The 23,278-nt window shown below is 36.7% G+C and overlaps 1 protein-coding gene across 5 annotated transcripts in view; it reads left to right on the top strand.

Annotated features, from left to right (window-relative positions):
* The window catches only part of BRD10 (bromodomain containing 10), a 53,301-nt gene continuing 30,023 nt past the window's right edge, over window positions 1–23,278 (top strand). For 3 of the 5 annotated variants that reach the window (XM_086770091.1, XM_086770088.1, XM_086770093.1), the window contains exons 1-4: window positions 511–1,268; window positions 3,640–3,840; window positions 9,801–11,236; window positions 21,628–21,704. In XM_086770091.1, the coding sequence (XP_086626217.1) occupies window positions 679–1,268; window positions 3,640–3,840; window positions 9,801–11,236; window positions 21,628–21,704 (2,304 nt within the window). In that variant the 5' untranslated portion in view covers window positions 511–678. Of the gene's footprint in view, window positions 52–510; window positions 1,269–3,639; window positions 3,841–9,800; window positions 11,237–21,627; window positions 21,705–23,278 lie in introns of those variants that run through there. The other 2 variants (XM_086770089.1, XM_086770092.1) reach the window with 2 other exon arrangements.

Genomic DNA, 23,278 nt, shown 5'->3' with positions numbered 1-23,278 from the left:
GGCGTCCAAAACAAGCAGCGCGCCGCCGCCACTCAAGCGCATGCGCGCTAGGTGAGCCGCCGCGTCCCTTTCTTTCGCCCCTCTCCCGGGCCGCTGGGCGGTGGCGCCCCCTTCTCCTCTCCCCCCCCGACCGTTAACTGACACTGCTTGCTCGCCTCCGGCTGCCGCCGCTGGGCCGGCCCCGCTGCGCTGTGAGGCGAGGAGGGGAAGCGCTCAGCGGGCAGACACGGGCTGGCCGGGGACGCCCAAAACGGGAGACGGCACCCACCGCCCGCTCCCCCGCCCTCTCCCCCTCCCCTCAGGAGGGGGCGGTGGGCGAGCAGGGCGGGAAGGAGGGGGCGCGGAGTGGGGTGAGGCCGACGGGAGGCGCCGCGGTGCGCGCCGCCGGGGGCGCCGTCCCCGGGCGGTCGGGGCCGCGCGCAGGCCCGGGCGCGCCACCCGGGGTTGGGAGGGGCGGGGGGTGCAGGAGGCTGGCGGCGGGGAGAGGCGGGCCAAGGCCGCGGGCGGCCGCTTGCCTCCTCCCCGGCAGCCGTGGCCCACCCACCTCCCCGCAGCTGGGGGCAGGGCCGAGGCCGTCGCGGGGCAGCGTGGCGGGGGACTGAATCGTCTCTCTGTGCGTAGGTGAGCCCGATGTCGCTTCACCAGCTGGGCGAGCGGGAGCGCGGCGGTCCCTAGCTGATGCTGAAGAGCCGGCCCGGGCCCGGCAGTTCCCCTGGAGCCGGCGAGGCCCTGTGCGTGCGTGGGGTGGGAGACATGGACTCGGCGGAGCCCGCGGGCTCCGCGGGCGAAGACCTTTCGGCGGATCGGCCAGCAGCTAGCCGCCTTCGGTGCGAGGAGGAGGAGCCGGACAAGGGGCGAGAAGATGCGGGAGAGGAGAGCGGCGGCGGCTTCTGGGAGCAGAGCCTGAATCCCGAGCTGCAGCAGGGATACCGCATCTTGCGCGAGTTTCTCCTGGAGAAGTACCGACCTCTGACAGCACCGTTTTTGAAGCCCCTTGCGGATCACGCATCCGTCAGGGAAGAAGGGGCTGGCCCCCTCTCGGGTCGTAACAGCGCTCACTCCTTTCAGCAGTCGCCAGCTGGAATGTGGCTGTTGAAGATGGAAGAGAAATTTTCCAGCGGGGAGTACACGGGGATAGCCGATTTCGTGGGTGACTTCCGGCTAATGCTGGAGACATGTTACCGGCTGCATGGTGTAGATCACTGGCTGTCCAAACAAGCCCAGAAGCTGGAGATGATGCTGGAACAGAAGCTGGCACTGCTGTCCCGGTAGGTGTAGAAAACTCTATAGGGGCCGTGCCAGATGCCGTTTACCTAAAGTAGAACGGGAGGGTGTGCTTCTTTATGTAAAAAAATACCATTCAAATGTTTTTTTAAAAACCCACAATAAAACACTCAAATTCTCAATACTTCCAAAGAGAGGAATGTTTCCTGCTGGAAACTGTTCAAATCTTAATTCAAAATGCTTTGGAGATCCCAAACCTGAAAATACCAAAATGCAAAATAGAGCACAGCATTTCCTGGCTAAGATTTTCTTTCTGAAAGAAGCCTTTTATGAACATGGAGGCACACTTGTTTAGACAAGATGTGAAATGCTCCTTTCTTTATTTTATTCTGTCAAAAGCAAGTGGAACTAACCAAACTCAATATGAACATCTGGGTCTTTAAAATTGTGATTTTTACGGTCTGTGAAAGTTTTACTGGAGGAATAAATTCTTGAGCCAAAGTACTTGCTTTGAAATTGCATAATTTTTGATAATCATAAAATAAAAGCTGATGTTTGTCATATTATAGTCTTAAATGGCAAAATGGAAGTTACGGTATGTTTAAATGTAAGTCCCTGGTGGGAACTTATCAGCGAAAGCAGGTGAAGTATGGAAAGCTGTCAGCCTCTGTAGTAGAAAGCCTAGTTTAAATCACGACTGAAATACATGCTTTCTCATGAGTTTGACATAGGCTTAGTTTAGTCATATTCAGAAAACCATGGTGGCATCTTACCATGGAAGGTCCACCAGTCTTCTGAGTAACATGGTATTTTGCATGTGAAAACCAAAAGGATTTGCCAACAAAGAGTGAAGGGGAAGAAGGAACAGTATTAGGAAATGCATAAAGCTGTGCATGTCCATCAACCTTACACTTACTAGTTAACACGGAGCATTAGCTGCCAGCTGGTAGGAAGAACCTTGCTTTTGTAGTGGGAACACTTGAGGAAGGCGGTGCAGAACTCAACTGAATGAGCCAGAGTGAATGTATTCTGTAGCAACACTGTATTTGAAACTGATTTTGCATAACAGCAGTTTTGGGACAGTTTGGGAGTAGAAGGGAAGGAGCTGAACCTAATGGGGCATGAGTGTTGCTAGTTTGCTTGAGAAAACTTGATTTAAAAAAAAAAAATTCCTGCCTTACTACTGGCAAATAAGTAGCTTGGAAGATTTATGCCAAGTTCATTTCTGTTTGTTTTGTGACTATAACATCTCAACTCTGTTGAATTGAAGAGCATTTTCTTGAAGACTCTTTGAGTTACATGACTACCATTGAATTTGGTAGGATCTGAGAATGCTCAGTATCTTTTTATTAGGACTCCATAAGAAAGTGAAGTCAATTTATGTACTGTGTCATCAAATAGCAATATATGTATTTATTAAAAAAAATAATCAATTGCTATTGTAATTCTTTCAGAAATGCTCAGTCTTTATTCAAATAAATATTAATAAATATTAAACTGGCTAAAGTTTATCCTACCTCAATATATAGTGATTTTATCTGATGTTAACTCTTCAGAGATTTGTAAAGATTTTTTTCTTTGTCTGTGTACACTGGCTTGGTAAAAGTTTCTAAGAACTATATACAGAAAGGGTTATGGAATCTAGAAGCCAAAGTTCTTTTACAATTTTTGATCAAACATATTTGTTTAACAGAAAGACAGAAGTGTTTAGCAGAACTAATTTTATTAGTAAAATGAAATTCCCGAACTGTTTCTTGGAATACTCATTCTTGGTTCACTGTGGAGCAGTATTTAGCTCAATGATCGCTATCAAGTAACTTAAGAGAAGCAATTAATGTTGGTTATATGATTACCAGACATTACAAATGACAGAAAGTTACCTTAAAATGGACATTATTTTTGAATGGAGGTTGGATTTTTTTCCCTTCCCCTCAAATATTTTCAGAGGTTGTGTTATGTAGTGTTACTTCTCAAACCAGTTTTGCTGCAGTACATTTAAACAATATAAGATGAAACGTAACTTTGCAGCCAAATTTGTAGGGTTTTGCTTTTCATCTTCTAATTTTTAGCAAAACTAAAGTGCTGTTTAACACAGTTTCTTATTTCAGGTCTTTTGGAAGTATTTTCTTTCCAAATATTTATGAATTAATGCAGGTAATTTAATCTCCAGATAATATTTGGTTGCTTGATATGAACATCCATTTTTAACAGATGTGAAAACATAGCTCATATTAGTATGTTAGTTTTAAGTTTAAAATTTTGTAAAGCAGCTTTCAAAGTGGAAAAAATGGCAGGTGAAAAATAACTGGTTTTTTTCTGAGTAAATATGCTTGATCTGTAGTTAGTAGTGTAGACATTAAAGTGCTATTGGTAAGGGAAATTGTAATTGTTAAGTGGCTTGCATTTGTCTTCTAGGCATTTAAGAGAGAAAACATCAATAGCTGTAACATCTAGAGGATGCTATGGGCTGGAAGATGAGAAAGGAACAGGATGCATTTCAACAAGACGTCGTTCCACACCTCGCAATTTAGTAGGCTTGTCAACAGGCATGTTTGAATCTGTGATGGTTCAGGTTCTGAGACAGGAGGAACAGCTGAGAGCAAAAGAGGAAAAGAGGTAATAGGAAAAAGTCTTCTGTTTTGATTTTAAGTAATGATGTCTTCCAAGTTCTCTACAGCTGCTAGCTCCATAAGGCTTTTTCCGGTAAATGTTGTGGTGCTCTTTGTTTTAAGTCAATGAATAAACCTAGGACTTCAATACAGTGCATCTACAAAGCAAGAAAGTAGTTTTTGATTTACCACCTTCTTGAAAAACTGCTGAAGTCATATAATCTCTAGAATAAATTAAGACTGCTGTTATTTTAGGATTGTGAAACTTTTAATAGTAACTGAAAGCAATTTCCTATTAGCTCAGTCACAGTTTATCATACTCTCCTTGGACAGTTTTCCATGGGACAATTAAATTAGAAACTACCAGAATGCTTAACTGGAGTCTAATTCTGTGATCTTGTCACTGCTTCCCTTGCTGATAGCCAGAAGCAAACTATCTTTGCCAGTGCCACTCCTGTTATCTCACTGATGTGGCATTTCAGCTTGTCAGTTAGGTAGCAAATTTAGAATGTGTGTGCAGTTAACTCTGTGGGATTTCGTGGTTTTCATAAATTTAAGAGGTATATTATTCCAGGCAGTGTTTAATGTTGACTGCGAGATGTTTCACTTTGAGGAAAGTAAAGCTTATAAGCTTGTATACTTTAACAGTAGCTTGAGAGACTGTATCTAAACATGGAGCGTGATGATAAGACAGTATTAGCTTTAGGAAGCAAAATATTTCCAGCCTTTTTCAAAGTTTGCAGCTTTGGAGGTTTTTCCCATATATAACCAATTCACTTTCGTTTTGCAGGTAATCTTCATTTTCAACAGATTTGAAGCCTTAAAGTTTTGGCTGAGTTGAGTTCTAGCCAGTACCTTTTCCCTAGAAATGAGTGAATATTTCTTCTTCTAATCCACCTCATACTTTACTTTACCTGATCAAATAAAAATTTTGCTTCCAAACACCTGTTTTAAGCATGTTCCTGCAAAATTGTAGTAATTAACTGTTAAATCTGTGTATCTGGATATTCGAAAGTCCCAGATCCTGTGCAAAGGGTACTCCACACTGTTAATTTGACAGAATGTTCTACAATAACACAAAAGGGTCACAGGTAGCCTCTTTATACCCTGAAGTTTTGAATGTATATCACTTAGTAGGAAGCAATAAAAATGTGCCAGATAGATGGTTGAATATTTCCTTGAGTCTTGATCTCCTCATGTAATCGTGCTTCAGATATCTTCTTAACTTTTCTTTCAAAACTATACGCAAGATTGCAGACTTGGGTAGTTTAATTGTAGTGCACAGTGCCATCCTTTTGGTAACCCCATTGCAGTATTCCTTAACGCTGTCGTCTTGGTCTGTTGGCAGATGTACTTCATTACTGAATTTGGCTTTTACTCGCTTGTCATTTTTTGTAATAAAAATGAAGTTTGCTGGACTGAAATTGCATTTATAACTGTTTAAAATTTACACTAGATCTAGAAGGAAAATTCAAGTAAAAATATGCGATTCTGAACAATTATCTACATCTTTTTCAGGAGACAAAATGTTAATGCAGAATTTCTATTTATTTTAATCTAATCCAGTAGAATTCAAGCTATAAACTGTATTCTTAGAACTAGAGTGCTGCTTTAGTGGATAGAGATTATTTTATTGATTATTATTATTGATTGTTTCACTTAGTCTTTCATCACAGTACTTAGTCTTTCATCACAGTTGTAGAAGAATGAGTGTGCAAATCTGTTGCTAAAATACAGGCTATCCTGTGTCAGAATATAATTATGAGTGACTGTGATGGCCAACTCAAATGAGTGAGAAAACTATTTAGGATTTTAATTTCTACTGTACTCAACTTTTCCTTCTTCCTAGTATTGTTCTGCTGCTGTTTTTCCCCATAAAATTGTGTGTGGTGTGGTAGCATAAGCTGCTTGTGTGCTAGCGAAACAGTTATATTTGGATATGCAGCACCCACTGTTCACCCAACTTGCAGATAAGTTGTCAAGAACATAAAAAAGGGCTCACTTTCTGGCTGTCGGGTTGACCACTCAGCATCCATGTACTTTCTAGCCAGTAATTGTCCTAGTTTAGACCATTTATCTACCTCGCTAGGAGATACATAGTTTCATCCCTAGATAAGTAAGATTGCAAATGCAAGTGCCTTGCTACAAAACTTAGCCTCATACCTGAAGAAATTGCCTGTTGAAGTCCAAGTTAATATCTGATCCTCTGCTCTAGATATTTACATGTTTTTCTAAGGCACAGGCATCTTAGGGTGAGTAGAAAGAACTGCAGTAAATGAAATCTTTAAAATAGTTTATTATTATTATTATTATTATTATTATTATTATTATTTTTTTTTTTTTTTTTTTTTTTACAAAATCCTTCAAATTATAGAATCATAGAATCATTAGACTTGGAAGGGGCCTTTAAAGCTCATCTAGTCCAACCCCCCTCCAACCCCCTGATCACCAAGGTTGGAACCTGATCAGGTTGCTCAGAGCCCTGTCCAACCTGGCTTTGAATGTTTCCAGGGATGGGGCATCCACCACCTCTCTGGGCAACCTGTTCCAGTGTTCCACCATGCTCAGTGTAAAAAATTTTTTCCTGATGTCCAGTCTGAATCTACCTCCTTCTGTTTTAAAAACCATTACTCCTTGTCCTTTCACAACAGGCCCTGCTAAAGAGTTAGAGTGATAATTGGTGGGGGGGGGGGGGGGGGGGGGGAAGTACAAATCTAGTCTTTGCTTTCTCTCTCTTCCAAGTGAAATCTCTTGTGGCAAGCGAGAAGGAATTAGCTGGTGAGATGTGTCTGCTGTCTTAAGGGAGAAAATGATAAGAAAAGTGGGAAGTTATGTCTGGACTCTGTTTTAGGTGGTATCTCTACTTGGGGAGCATGTCCCTTGATCTTGTTTTTATCTAGTGGTTTAAAATATTTTCCCCCAGCCACAGTTTTATCCAGTCAAGAGCTGCAAAACAACTGCTGCAGACATGTTCCAGGAATATGTTTGTCCTTTGATAGTCTGGAAATGTCAGCTTGACCTTAGAACAGTTTTATGTTATTGTTGTAAACACAATATGTTTCTGCAAACATATTCCTGGTTAATGTCAATAAAAGTGTGAAACAACAGTTTCTTACAATTGCTGTAAGCATAAAACTCTTTTGTCCAGAGAATTTCTTAGTTATCTCCCAGAGAATTATCTCAGGATGTTTGTCCTGCTACATATCAAATGTTTTTCTCTCTCTCCTTGCCTCTCTCTCCCTGCCTCCTTTCATCCTCACTCCCTTGCCTCACCTTTTCTCCCAACTTCATGTCCCTACTCCCTCTCAAAAAAAATACCCCAGGAAAAAGCGATGCCCTCCAAAAGGTGGGCAGCGAGTAGTAAGACCTGAATAATGAAGATACAAAAGTGGGCTATTGTTTACATTTTTCTCTTGAATGTCTGCTGAGAATGGAATGACTACAGATAGTGTGATGATAGCTTTAAAAAAAAAAAAAAGGCAAGCTTTTGGGAAGTGTATGTTTTTCTTTTTAAAGATATATTTAAAATAGTATAATGATTGTCATTTTACAAAGTACAAAACAGAGGTGATTCTAGGATTTTGTATTTATTTTGAGAATTCTACCTTAATTTAAATTATTAATTCATGATAAATTGAAACTGCTTGCAAAGACAATATTTTAAGATCATCTAAAGCCTGTGTTTTTATTAAACAATATTGAAATGTGATTGTTTTTACAAATGTTCTATCTCACAATCTATCTATTAATATTTGAGCTTATTTCCATAGTATTTTAAGAGAGTTCACACCTTCTGGAGGCAGCAGGTTATTTGGAAGTATGTTTTACAGTAAGGAGGGAGCAGGGAGTGGGATTCAGTAGTGCTTTGAAATTTATTTTTGAGTACACTTTTTACTTACTATCATTTCTTCCTCTGCTCCACTTGTGAATTGTTTATTTTTATAGTTATTTTTGTTATTTTTTGTTTATTATATGAATACAATATTAACACATGGAAATAAAACAAAAATCATAATTTTAAAAATGCTCACTTTACCTGTGCAAGTGGTATTGTTGAATTTACTGGTTTATTCACCTATAATGGCAAATGGGATTTTGTCTTTAGACTACATTTATTGTATGTTTAAATTAGTACTGCAAAGTGGGATTTTGTCTTTAGATCCCATCCATTGTATAGTTAAATTAATGCTACATTGAGAGAGTGAAGTTGAGAACTTACTGACTTGCTGCATTTACATTTTAATTTTATGTTTTACATCAGTCTTTCTGCATTTGATAGGTACATAAATAACAAGGATGCATGCATGTGGTATTAAAAATTTCTATTCAAATTATGATAAGGCACTTGAAATTTAATTATATCAGATAAAGCATTCAGTAGAATTTTACTGTATTATATGTAATTTTGCATACACAGAGGAAGCAGATTTTAAGTTTGTTGTTATGGTGTATTTCTCCGGTCTTGCTACTAAAATGTGGGCTAGATTTGTTGCATTTTTTACATTATTGAGATATCTAGTCAGTACATAATGCCTCAAATACACATTCCTCATGCTAGAAGCCACTGTTAGCTTTATGTTATCAAAAGAAAGATTTTAATATACTATTACTCTTTGCCTGAATTTGGAAAGCATTGATGCTTTGAATGGATACATGGCATTTATTTGCTATTTACATAGAAAGAAATGTAATTCGAGGTTAACAATCTGGAAATAAGGACACATAAGTTCCAGTAACAGGTCAGTGATATACACAGTAATTGTTTCTAGTACTGGTCAGTGATAGAAGCTTCAGAGAAAAAGATATGAGAAAAAAAAGATGCGAGAAGCTTTGGATAAGCTCTAGAAAAATGTTCCTGTAAGTACAGATGTAGCCTAATCCTATCTTTGGAATCTGGTCATGCTTTGAGGCAAAAATGTTAGTTTACCACTGCAATATTAGTAAAAAATCCCTCCTGTTACTGGTAACCCTTTATATTCTTGCGTTTCATGCAGATGTCCTGTTTTTCACTTTGGAACTAAATTAAGTATCCTGTGTTCTAGTAAGTTAGATTGTAAGCTACAGGTGATTGATCATCTGAAGTGGAAGCGTTTCTTCCTCTTAAACTTGTTCCCTTTAAATTCAATTATGAATTTGGAAATAAAGGTAAATAGAACTGTCCAGTCTATCATATTAGTTTTGTATATTGCTGTCTTGTTTCCTCTTATTAGTGTTTTGCGTAGAGTCCCAGATTTTTCAGAAGTTTTTACAGGCCTCTGATTACTGATAACCTGTTTCTCTGAATATCCACTATTTCTGCTCTATCCTTTTTATAGATAGGGGGACCAGAACTGAATACAGTTTTTCAGGTGAGGGCAAACCATTTATTAATGTAATGACATTTTATTTCTGGTGTTATTTTCCATCACATTCTTTGTGCATCCTGATATTTGTTTCCTTTTTAACCACCATTGCAAAACAACTAGTGACACGCCTATGGGTGGGAGGGAAAATGGCTTTTGTATGTAAGTGAAGCATTTGACAGTTAGGCATGTATACTTGTGTACTGAGGAAATGAGTTACAAGGTAGGTGACACAAGCCACAGGACAACCACTTGAAAGCAAAACTTATCTGGAATTTGTTTTGAGAGATTTTTATATGGCTATTTTGCTGGAAATACTTAATCTTGCCAAAAAGGAGTTGAGGAAGAGAATATCAACCCAAAGTGTTGATATCTGCCAGGTTTTTTTTCTTAACTTTTCCCCTTTTAAACTAGTGATGATAGAAGTAAAAGACTGTAATTTCCATTTTGGTGCAGTGATGTGTGTGTAAACCAAAGTAAGTCAAACTGAATTAAAACTTTATATACTGTGTTCTTTTTTACTTCAAGATAAGTATGCTTGTCATGCTGTAATTCTGATTTTTTTTCTCCCTGTTTTCTTTTCATTCACTTGATATCTGAATTTTCATGAACTTTCTTTTAATAGGCAAAGAGAGCAAGAAAGAAAAGAAGCAGAAGAAACTAGTCAGAAAGAAATAGAAGAATGGGAAAAGTCACTTTTAGCTCAAGCAGCACCTACAAGGATGGAAACAATGTGGGAGATTCCAGCTATTGGTCATTTTCTTTGTTTAGCACAACAGATTTTAAATTTACCTGAAATAGTATTCTATGAATTGGAACGTTGTCTTCTGATGCCTCAGTGTAATGCTTTTTTATCTAAAATAATGACTTCTTTGTTAAGTCCTCCTCATCGCAGATCTACGTTACATCGCAGGCCTACACTTTCTTACAGGTCTTGGGAAGCAGCACTCAGACAGAAAGTACAACACTGGTATACTGTTGTAGGGCAGACTGACAATCCTAATAGCTCTGCGGAAAAACTTGGATTGTGTCCTCAGTTTTTCAGAGTCCTTGGAGAAGTTAATCCCTTGGAAGAAAAACCATTTCATGAGCTACCGTTCTACCAAAAAGTGTGGCTGCTGAAAGGTCTCTGTGATTTTGTGTATGAAACACAAAAGGATGTTCAGGATGCTGTGCTAGGTCAGCCTATCCATGAATGTAGAGAAGTAATTCTTGGTTATGACTACTTGGAGAATGCATATGTTCATTTTCCACAGTTCTGTGGTGCAGATGTTCGGATTTACAAACAAAAACCTTTTCAGGCTCCTGAGTTCCCATTGCCTCCCATCAAAGTTAAAAAAGTGTCACGTGTTAAGTTGGAGAAAGTGAAACATGAATATGTAAACAAAAGCAATGGGGAGGTCAGTTCTAGTGGTAGAGGAGAGCTACTGCATCATTCCAAGACAAAAGCAGAGAAAAGTACGGATTCTGTTGTTACCTGTCCAGAAAAAAAACCACATTTGGATAGCTTTAGAGTCACTACAGATGAGATTAAGATTAACTGTGAAATCAAGACTTCAGGAGTCTGTGACATCAGAGAAACTGGTTGCTATAAAGAGAACTTGAGGAATTTGATAAGTTCAGGAGAGATTGTTGGTATGAGTGGTCACCTTAGTTCAGGAGAAATAAAGGCTGTGGAGAATGGACAAGGTTGTGCTGAAATGGCCAGAGTAAAAGCTGAGATCTGTCCATTCAAGGAGAACACGCTGAAAGCTTGCCAAATGTATGTCAATGGTACTCATAATGACAACCAAGACATAAATTACTACAAGTCTGCTAAAGAAACAGTGTTAGAGAACTCGCTGCAAAATAATAAGAAGCTAAATAAGTTGCGGGCAAAAAAGAAGAAGAAGAAAAAAAAGAAGTTGAAGGATATTCTAAATGAAAATCTGCAGAGAAAACTTGATGACTTGCAAAGAAAGCGTGATATTCATCTTCATCCATTCAAATCTTATAAAACTGAAATCCAGAACAAGTTGTTTATAATTAAAAAGAAAGCAAAACACAAGAAGCACAAGTCTGGTAAGTTGACATTTTTACTTGTAGTAAAAATTAGGATGACGTTGATTTTTTTTTCTTTTTATTATTAGCTGATCAGTCTGCATTTTATTTTGTGAAACAGGACAGCCTTACTGCAATAGACTTTTCTGATGTTAATTTTAGTGTGAAGATTTCCCATTCAATAACACAAGCACATAAAACAGGCTCATCATGATTCATTTGCAGAACGTGTCTTTAGAGAACATAATTCATTGGAAGAGTTTGTTACAGAAAATATTTAGGAGAATGAAACTGACTGAATGGGTTAGCATCAGAGAGTGTACCTTGAAGTTGTTTTGTGCTGTCTTATGTCATAGCAATCGTGGAAATATTTTTTCCCTTTTGATATTACCTTATCCAAATTACAAAGAGACACGGAGTAATTACATGAGATCATGAATCAAAAATCATTCCTACTGTAACTATGCAGTCCTAGGTCACCGAATGGTACTGCTTTGACTGCGGGCCTGATCACATTTCTGCTTAGTCCAACAATTGAGACACAGAATTGAAGCAGATGGCATTTTTACTTACAGATGTGGGCAGCATGCAGATTTCAGTTAACTCACTGGAAAATTTTAGAACAATTTTAAAAGAGTAAAGTTATGAAGTCCTTAACTCAGTTCAAATTGTTGGGTAGTTGTATTTTTTATGTCATATGAAGCACCATAAAGCTTAATCTTCTGTCCCGTTGACTGAAAGGCTAAGCTATCTGCTAGATTTTAGCAGACTGATTCAAACACTACATTTTTTTTGAAGTGGCAGGCTTATTTCCAGAACAATGTAGATTTACAGGTAAATGCTGGATTTCAGATGAAAATCAGAGTGCAAAACCGAAAACCTGTGTAACAAAACACCTTCAAAAGGGTAAGAGTATTCAGAGATCTGATGCCAATTTTAGAAGTTGAGTGGAAATTTAAAGCTAAGGTAACAAATCATTTTTAGTTCCCAAATATTTGTGCAGGGTACCCAGAGAACTGTCTTACCATATAAACCACAAACTCCTCCCTCCAAAAAATTTCAGCACCCACATCTAAACGTGAGAGTTACAATTGAAGTTCATATATGTGGGATTCAGCAGAAATAATGTATTTTACATTCCTCTTGTGGCTCTTAGCTCTCCAAAGGTATCACTTTTCATTCTTCTGAAAAGTAAACAACAAAATTAGCAATAATCCATATTGCAAATAAGGACTTTTTAATTTAGAGAACTATTGGAAAGAAAACTGGGGACCAAGTGTCCCCAAAAACTGTCTTTTTCTGTGAAAGTGTTTAAAGTAGGTTGCCATCTTCTTTGTAACCCTAATTTTACAACACGTGCTTAAAAATCTACGTTATGTGAATTAAGCAATACTCGTAGAACAGCATGTGCCTTTTTAAAATAGATTATTGTTTTGAAGGACAACCACTGTTAGTGAAACAGACTGGCAATATTTGAAAGTAGCTTTTGAAGTTAATTGATAGAGATTATATTTACTGTGATAACTACTTTTCTTCTATGTGTCATAAAAATAACAAAAATTTAAAAAGCTGCCCATTAGCCTCAATCTTGATATTTCACATACTTAATAAAATGTTCAGAGAATTTTTTTTAATAATGACAAATTATGGGAATTTGTTAAGAATGAAAAGAAACAAATTTTGAAGTGCTGTTAGAGGAACTGTAAATATTGACATGCCAGTTTAAACTTTTTTTTTTAAAGAAATGCATCATAAGCAGCTATCACAGAATGGTTGTGTTTGTAATAAAAATGTATTCCGTAATGTGATCTCAGTGAAAATTCTCATCTTTTTAATTTCTAATTTTTAGTCTGTAACATTAAAGAATTTTTGGTCTTGAGTAGATCCCAAACTAAGTCCTGCACTAGTAGTGGAAGCTATAGTGCTTACTGTAATATGCTGAATCACAATACGTAAATCCAGGCAGTTCTTTCAGTTCAAGATTCCTGTTTTTTAATTGACACAGTGGAAATTAAGCTCATTAATAAAACCGGAATCAAGAGAGAACTTTCCTTCAGTCAGTTTCCTTTTTGTGTCTTGGATATGGCGCACAGATGCTAAAGTGAAAATGGAAATCACTGTCTTTAATTTTCCTAGTTACCTTACATATATTGACCTGTTATAGGTATTATGTGATCTCCATTTCTTGCAATAAGTTTGTTTTGTTTTCTGAAGTGCTAAAAAAAGTTTGGGATTTGTAATATCTTAATATCAAGGCTCATCTAATGCTAATCTGATACAGAATTATAAAGGCGATTATTTACCCAGTTATCATCCTTTGTGCTTTATGCTGAGCTTTATTAGAATGTATTTTAGAACTCAAATATGTTTCAGAAGCTTATTATAAAACAAGCTAGTGTTCCACACCACTGAAAACATAGGAGTTAATGCCATGTACCTCTGTTTTTCTAATTCCATATTGTGTCATAAGGAGATACTGTTAATCATCTAAACTTAGGTTTTAATTATACATATTTTCATCATCAGAGAACACTGCAGGTATAGTGTTACTCCCTTTCATTGTCAGTTTCAGACAGGAAGAGATGTGTCAGTGCAGGTGGAAATCCAGAGAAGAGTAACAAAGTTTTCTGTCACACATTTGATGGGTGTTTGCACAGTGTTGCAACCCTGAGGGCACACAGAGGTGGCCTCGGGTGTCTATTCAGTGAAAAACTATGGAAATTCCACTTTTTCTGTGTCTCTAACTACTTGATCTGCTGGTCTAAGTTACACTCAGATGGCATGTTCATTTCCTTTCAGGTGGACGGCACAAAACATTCTTTTTCATCTTCAGATGCCAAGCATTGTCCTGTGCATGATATGAAGGGTCCCATTTTTTTTGGTGCTCTCTTGTCTTTAATATATTTCTTAATATGTTGAGGCATTTCCCTTCTTGTTCTGCCTATTTCTTCATTGCAAATTTTGACCTAGCTGAAGACATTTTTCCTAAAACATTACAGTTTTATGAGAAAGAGCTTTTCTTCCTGTGCTCTTTAATTGTCTGTTAGTCTTGTAGCTGTTAGGCTGAAGTGGATAGCGTTGGATTGAATTCATGCTAATGCCTTATTGTTTTGTAATGTTTCATAATGTTTAAGGTTAAGTAGTATTTCTCAAAGCTCTTCTGAAATTTAGTCTTCTGTTTAAAGAGGCCCTTACAGTGCTGAACAGAGAAAGAGATTTGGTGAAACTTGTTCTGAATTCACAAAAACACTTGATTTAAATCTGATCATAGCCATAATCACTCTTTACAATGTTCTTTAAAAGTACAGGAGGTAAAAGAGAGCATCAGGAATGTAAAAGTGAATCCCTTTCCTTATTTTTTAACCAGGGAATTTTTTTTTCCCTGCTGTTGGTTCTCTAAGGCAGCTAAATGTAACTTTAAGTCATAGTTTATGTTTCTATTGAGATGATTTCCACATTCCTGACTTGTTGTAACAGTGGTACCCAAAAGATACTGTTCATTAATACAGACTGCTTCTGCAGGTTTTTTTTCTGAAAACTTCCCCTAATGTGCTCAGTAGTTGCCAAGTCTTTGAAAGACATGAAATGTGTTAAACAAATTTGTGAAAAGGAAAATTCAGGCCAGTTTTTCAATTTGAGAGCAGTGGAGCTACTGCTAGAATGTAATGAGAAAACAAGATTTTTTGCAATTGGAGGGGGCTAACTTAACTTTGTTTTACCACGTCAAATACTACTGAGTTAGTATCTGATGTCAAAAACATCCATTTCCCCATCTGAGGAAATGAAGCTCTGTTGCGTATGTGGTAAAAATTGCATTTTTATTACAAATTCTTATTAAAATCTATTTTTATTTAAAATTGCTCCAAGTTGTTGCTTTATAATTTGAAGTATGGATTGACATTACTTTTGTTCTTCAAACAGGAGCCACAAGGACTCAAATATCATAGTTCGTAACAAAAAGTTTTACTAGATCTGTAAAAATGTTCCTGTTTTCAAGTAAAAATTATTAATGTTATGATAACTTACAAATGGGTTGTATTGTCCTTGCTGAGGTAATTTAGAAATGTCAAGAGCATTTCTGTGACTTAGTGTTTCGTTTGTCTACATTTCTATCCCTCTAAAATAGGACCAGAAGAGATCTGAAATACCATTTATATATTTATTTCCCCTTCTTCACCTTCAGATGGCAAGATCAAGTTGAAATGGATTCTATTTTATTTGCATCTGATCTCCTTGGTGGGTTTTTTGGATGCTCATAACTAGTGTCCAGGCCCTAGTTTTTATGTTACCTTCCTAACTGCTTGCACATCTATTCAGGGATAACATCTGTGGAATTTGTTTTGGCTTGAAAGGCAAAACTGTGGCAAACAGACATCTTCTGGACCTACTGAACTCAAATAACACCTAAGAAATTTCTCAGAGCTGGCCAAGAGGCTTTTGGCTAGTAAAAAGTTGATTTCCAGTGAATCTCAGAACAGAAGTGTCCCAGCAGTGGTATTATTATTTAAAATGAATAAATGTGAAAGATCTGTAGATCTGGATTTGTTTTTGCTTTCAGCAATGAGTTTATTTAACAAATTACTTGTTAACAGTTATATAGAAGGAAAATTGATAAAAAATAACTTTTAACTATCAGTCAAAAATGTAAAATAATCCAATCTCTTGAGATTAGAACAGATGATAACTCAAAACAGGATTAATTCAGAGAAGTTACATTTCTTATACTCCACCTATTATGATCACCATTAAGTTAGCATTAAAAAGAAAAAACAGTAATGTTAAAATTGTTCACCTTTAAATTATTTTTGTTTAGTTTTGATTTGTTAGATAAAGTATTGTCTTTACTCTGAGTCATTCATGAAAACTAGAATATACTATTTAAAACAGAAGAAATATTTCAGTGCTTTCCAATACGTTTGCGTACTTTGAAATCAACTTTTCTCAGTATAGCATTTGTTTCACATTCACTTAAGTTCTTTCACTAACCTCAGTTATTGGCTTACACTAATACTCACTATACAGGTTTCCATCCTCATCATCCTTCAAGCGCCAAACTGGATGGATGAGGCAGTATCCAAGTTAAGGTTACTTGTGTCTGCTTAATACAGTTTCCAGCTTTTTTTGGCAGATGAGTAAGGGCTTGCTCAAGTAAGTTTACTGTGGAAAATTTGTATTTTACTGCATTCCTGCTGCAAGATTGAGTTTGTTTTCATTCAGAATAAAACAATGGCACAATGGCCAAAATGTTGCACAACTGCATTGTCCTTTGCTGCAGATTGTATGGATTTTGATAGTGTTCTGGTTTCAATTTAATAACTAAGTGGATACTTGTTTCAGCAGGTGAAGTCAGGAAACATGCAAATTGAGCTTTTGTGCTCTGGTGCTGCTAGCTCTAGGTATAGATCAGTAGCATCTTATTGGAGAGAAATATTACCTCAAATCAATAAAGAGTTTTGTTTTATATCCACAGATAAATGAACTATAGTTTAATTTAAGATCAGATTTGTTGTAGTTTGCTGAAGCATGAAGTGATTGTGTATTTTTCCCTCTATTCTCTGGTAGAAAATGAAAAGGGCTTTTTTTGTTGCACAGTTCTGGTTCATCCCCTGAGCATGGTAGGGCGCTTGCTTTAAGTGTCTATAGTTGTCCTTTCACTAACCTCAGAAACAGCTTAGCTCTCTGTCAGAATTGGAGGTGGTATAGAAAGAGGGAGATCCACTCCTTCAGCATGGGAGAGGAAAAGAGATTATAGTTACAACTTCTGTCCAAGGTAAGATGTCTTATATTCTCTTGCCCTCTGAACTGAAACCCAACTGAGACGTGGAGCCTGTTGGAAAAGGCAGTGTGGAGACATAATTAGTAATTGTGGCACAGTAAAATCATGTTAGTGAGTGAATGTAAGGTTACACAGGAGTAGTATAGGCTGACATTTCCTATCTTTAGAACAGTTCAATTTGCAGCAAAGTAGATTTTTTTTTTTAATACAGTTTTGATGTGTGTATATTTGAATACAAACCAGTTGTTCTTTTTTTTTTTTTTCTAATTCAGTAATGTTAATTTTTAGTTCTGGCAAGGGAGAATAAAGCTTCCCTCTCCCACCCCCCAAACAAGTGTTGACTATATTTGCAATTGAACTTTCTATCAAAAGAAAGTAAAACTTTAATCTTTGCTACAAGTGTTGTCCTATAGTGGAAACAAGAACAAATCACTGTTTATTTATCAAGATTTATGTAACTCTTATCAAATAGTTGTCCAAGTCAATATTTCTTTACCCTGTGAAAAATAATTTAATGTTGTAGCTGTTGCAGGACATGGAGGCCACTGTTAGTGCCTTAAGATGGCAGGCCTAACAACAGCTTTTATGTAGTTGCAGCTGTGGAAGAAGGCAGCCTCTTCAGGTATGCAAAGATCATGCTTTTCTTGGGACTTCTTGTTTTAGTTTGGGAAACTTTTTTTTTGATGGACAGTGTTTTTCTCATTTCATTATTACATGATTATCTGATTTATCTTCCTTCTGTGCAGTGCAGTCCTGAGTTATTGATTCCTATGTATTTGTTACTAATATACGTATACTGTGCAAAGCAGTCTTTTGAAGAGTCACAGAGCCAAAGAAAGCTAGTTGGAAGGAACATCTAGAGGTCACCTAGTCTGATTCCTTGTTTGAAGCAGGACTGTCACAGATACCAGATCAGGTCAGCTGTGACTTGAAGACCTCTAAAGTTGGAAATCTCTTTATTGAGCCACTGTTCCCTCTTCCCCGTCCAGGAATTTTTATACTTAAATTATTTTATTATTTAGTCTATGTGTAGGACTCTTGTTAAATGCTTTATAAATTATGGCTTATAAAAGCTGGAGACCAACAGATGGGAAGCAAGCAGGGTGTGTTGAATTGGAATAGGTGACTTAAAGAGATAATGCATATGAGCTTCCTTATTAGAAATATATTTTTTCTTCATTGTTTTTTGATGTGTTTTTGTAACTCTGATTGCTTTCAGTCAGCAATTAAATATATTTGTACATTGAGTATGCTCTGAAGGTACATTGCGCTGCAATTCAAAATATATCTAACTGCTGTCAGAAGCATTACTTCATCTGCTGAAGTAATTTAAGCCATTTTAAATAGTCTCTTTACCTAGGATTATGGGAAAAGGAGCTCTAGCAGACCTCCATGGAGCCATGGAGAAGAGAAGATGCCACTCACAGTTGATGCCTTAGTTCAACCCGTAGTGATTTTACCCCCATACAGAATCTCTGCGTCCCTCAACCTGGCAGTTGAAACGAGGTGACTGCTCTGTGGTGGCATGGCTGAAGTGTCCATGTGGTTATGTTGCATACGACAGGGCTGGTAGCAGGTAGCTGGTAGAGACTGACATCTGTTACTATTGTTGTTGTTTTTGCTGAATATGTCAGCTTGTCGTCAGAGAATCTAAACTAGCAGATCTCAATAGATTTTTATTGTGGAAATCTGATCCTTGGTTAATTTTATAAAACAATTTTTCCACTTAAAGATAAGTGAATTGGAATATTTTTAGGTACTAAGTCAGTTTGGAAATTGGACACAGGTACAGCTGTATTGTCTCAGGAACTCTAAACAGAAGTTTTCCTGTATCATCTTTGTGGCTTTTTTTCCTTGAAAGCTCTTAAAGAAAATTTTTATGTTAAAACTTGGCAAACTGAGAAATATTATTTTTTGAAAACATTGATAACTTTTTTTTAAACAAGAGAGATTGTCAGTACTATCGCTATAGCTTCTTTTGAATTTCAGTTTGGTATTTTATAAGCGTGTTATTAAAGTAGAAGATGAGTTTGCCCAAGTTAGTTTTCTGTTTATATTAATTTTATCCCATTGTGCAAATATCTGTAGTGTTTTTTTTTTTATTTTTTAGTGTGTGATATATGCCTGCACCATAGGACATCTGGTATGTGTAGTCACAAAGTAGGAAGGAGACTGTGGTGCTGCTCTGTACAGATATAGTCTTAGTTCATGGCATATGTCAGCCTGGGAATCGTGCAAGTCTTATGGTACATATATTCTAGCAGGTGTGCTTTATAAGAACCCATATACCATACTCTATTCTCAAAGACTTTTTTTTGTTTGATTCAGTTTACACAGAAGGTAAGGCTTATTTTCCTCATGCTTCTAGTCAGTTTTTTTTTAATTCTTGTTCTGTCACCCCATACCTGTTATAATGCATGCTTTTCAGATGCTGCTGCAAAGGAAGAAATTACTTTCTTTTTTTGTTAATTTAATTTGTGACAAATACGGAGACAAACTTTTAACCAGGGCCTGTTGTGATAGGACAAGGGATAATGGTTTTAAACTAAAAGGAGGTAGATTTAGATTAGACAGAAGGAATAAATTTTTTACAATGAGAGTGATGAAACACTGGAACAGGATGCCCAGAGAGGTGGTGGATGCCCCATCCCTGGAAACATTCCAGGCCACGTTGGAGGGGGCTCTGAGCAACCTGATCTGGTTGGAGGTGTCCCTGCTTCTTTCAGGGGGGTTGGGCTAGATGTCCTTTAAAGATACCTTCCAGCCCTAACTATTCTATGATTCTATAATTGTAATTATTCCTAACAATTTTTTCCCCCTTTCAGAAGGAAATATTGCGAGAAAGAGAGTGTATTTCAGTTAATGTTATTTTTTAAAAGTACACTGCATCCTACAGCATCTGATGCTGAAAATATTCATGTAAATATATACTGAAAAGTATGTTGAAAATATTCAAATAAAATGAAAATTTTCATTTTTATTCAAAAATTTCTTTTTGTAAAGAAGTAAGACAGTCTAACTACCTCATGTTTTTATCCCTTCAGGTTCTTGCCAGATAACATTCTTTTACAGGGCTATAACAAGGAACCACCATATGACCAGTCATCTTCAAGACTCAGTTTGTCAAGAAAGCTTATATCACGTCTGCTTTAGTTCAATAAATGGACAGCATTGTTCTCAGTACTATGAATTATATTTTCAATGCAGCTGGATTTGTAAATTACATAACAGAAATTATGACTTTTTTGCCCATTGTCAACACATTTGGGTCATTGTTCTAATAAACATGCTTCTCTTTTATCACTTGTTCTCTAGTGTGAAATCTGTGAGTTTATTTTTGGTAGTTGAGGGCTTTTAAAATTTTAAGTGTTTAGTATGTGAAGGTTCAGATTTAGGTTGATTTATTGATTTTTTTCTATGGTTTGATTTTATGTGGAGTTTTCAATGTAGATCCTTCAGGCTCTGTGCCCTGTCTCTTAAGTGTGTTTTATTGCAGATTCAGGTTAAGATGTTTAGGAAACTCACAGTGTAATAAACTGAAAATATAGATGCTTAGACATCTATGAATAGGTATATGTATATGTACATATGCATTTGCACACCCAAGCAAGCATCTGTTAGGAAAAAAATGCAATTCCTGCTAATATTTTTATTAATATAAATGTCAAATCTGGATGTGTTTTTATGCTATTACCAAGTGCCTGTAATGATTCTACTTGACAAGAAATACCACATACGTTGTATGGTGGGTTTTTTCTAATTATTCTTTAGGAGTCCTGAATGTGAACACAGCAGTAAACTTAGAGGGATGGTTTTGGTTTGAATGAACAGATCAAAACTGTGTTTGTTTCAGTTTACCATGTGAATGTAGAAAAAAATGTGTAAGAAACTCCATTATCTTGCATACCTAGCTTGGTGACATAAGTACTTGAGAAGTGTATGTGAGTTGTGAACCCTGATACTATAGTCCATAAAGCATTTGCCTTACCTTCGAGGAGCTTTTTAGCTACATCCAGGTTCTTACATAGCACAATTGGGTGTGAAGGACACTACAGGAAAGTGTTTGCTTTCTTCTAAAATGTTAGATTTTGTCACAGCCAGAAAAAAAAACAAATGTGGCTTGTGCTTTGAGGGTACCTTTTACTGTAAGATATAGAGGTCCCAGACCTTAATGTGTGGTCCACTTTACAGTGTTAGAGAGCAAATATTGCAGGTAAAATGCTGTATTTCTGAAGTTTGTGGCATAAGTTCTGGATTTCACTGCTTTCAGAACAGTGGTGTGGATGTTTCTTTTATACTTAAATTTTTAGGTGGTATATTATGGGCTTTGTAGTTTGTTCTTTTTTCTTTTTTTTCCCCCCCTTTTTTTCCCCTTTTTCTTTTTTTTTTTTCCTTTTTTCCCTTTTTTCTTTTTTCATTTTTATTTTTTCCCCCTTTTTCTTCTCTTTGCCCTACACGGATACTTGTAATTTAATATTTGCTTTTGCTGAGTGTAGTTCTGATTCATCATGTTTACGTGACTTGCTGTCAGCCATCTTTTAGTTACAGTTTAACTTTCCAGTCTGTATGTAATTTGGTTTTGTTAATGAAGTACAACAAACAGCATTATGAAGCTTTTCTCTTTTAATCTTACAAGGAAAAAAATCGATATCTAAAAAAGCAATCACAAAGAAGAGGAAAGGTGTCAACAAGTCTACCATACCAGAATTTCAGGTAAATTATTTTGATTTTTGTTTTAAGTACTTGAAATCTGAATGTCTGTAAAATAAGTCCTCTAATTTCTGATAGGGGCCTTGGAAATCCTAATAAGTTATGTATTTCCTTCTTCTAATTCAAAAGGTTTAACCTGATAATGGTTTTGAAAGCACATTTCACCTTTTCTGTGTAGAGAATGTTTTGGCATTTTTTATTACGTGCAGCTTACAAAGTGTTTCACAGTATTGTTTAAGATCCCAGATAAATCTGTTACAGGACAAAAGTTGTAAAAACTAGTTGCTGTGCATGGACTTCTTAGGGTAGATATAATTTCCTGGCATAAAGTTACTTGGGTTTTGTATGAGATGTGACACTGTGGTCCTTGAATTGAAATGTAGCTCGATTTACTGAAAGACGTGCGAAAAATTTACGGGCTCCTGTGCTCATCTTGTTTGCAACTTTTACCCCTTATCTACACATGACCTTTAGACCACAGAGCACCAAGAAAAGAGTGCTAATTATGATAAAGTGTTTTTATAGTACTGTTGTTGAAGTGTTATTTCAGTTCTAAGTCACAGTTCGTATATGCATACCTACTTGAGTTGAAGTTCTCCTTTGGCTATAATTTTTTTTTTTTTTTCCAGAAAGCAAACTGTGCTATTCTGAGCATTAAATCATGATTGTTCTGTAGAACTCTTACACTGAATCAGTTTATTCCATGATGATGGTGTGTTTCAGGTGGAGCTAGTAGAATTTCTGATGATAAAATTGGTTAGTAACAGTCAATATTGAGAAAAGACTGATATTTAAGTACGTTTTGTCTATATTCTAATGGTAATCACTAAAATGTTTCCAAGCAGCTCCAAAAAATAGGTACAGTGTCTAAAAATTTTATTTTTCCCAGCACATTACCTACATGCCATGGATGTACACAGTTAGGTTAGAAATAATTTTTTACAGTATTAAGCTTCTGCATTTAAGTAGCCTGTCTAAAACATTATCTAAAACTTAGCCAATTTTTTATCTAACCAAGGTAAACTGTACATTTACATATCTAAGTGTATAATTAAGATTATTACATTTACCTATGTGGGTAACAGGTGGGACTGGTATGATAGAAGTATTTGCAAATATTAAAACATTTATATTTGAAATGCTACTAAGACTTATAGAACATAGTAAAGTTTGCTTCAGGATACTCTGCTCCATGTACATGAGTGGCCAGACTTAATGAAATTATGTAACTGGTTGAAGGTGAGAGTATATTTTTTAAATATTTGGTAAGACAACTTGAGCGTCTACAGACGCTGTGTGTTTGCTAGGGAGGGTGTAATCATGAGAATATTGCTATTCATATCTAAACATCAGTGCTTTTGGAAAGGAAATAAATAACTAAAAATTTGTAAGATGTTTTAGGTGCCTGCAGCCTAAAAATGGAGAAAAAAAAAAAAAAAAGCCATAAAGCACTTTGTTTCGTAAGACTAGATAAATAGAGATCCTTTACTTGAGAATCATAAGCTGACATTAAGGCTGATAAAATTAATAGATACTTTAATATGTCCAGTGACCCAAATTATACATTAAAATAAACA

Source organism: Chlamydotis macqueenii, chromosome Z (assembly GCF_036417535.1).
Source record: "Chlamydotis macqueenii isolate bChlMac1 chromosome Z, bChlMac1.mat, whole genome shotgun sequence".
NCBI classification, from domain to species: Eukaryota; Metazoa; Chordata; class Aves; order Otidiformes; family Otididae; genus Chlamydotis; species Chlamydotis macqueenii.
Note: the sequence above shows the minus strand (reverse complement) of the source record. Positions and strands in the feature narration are given on the sequence as shown.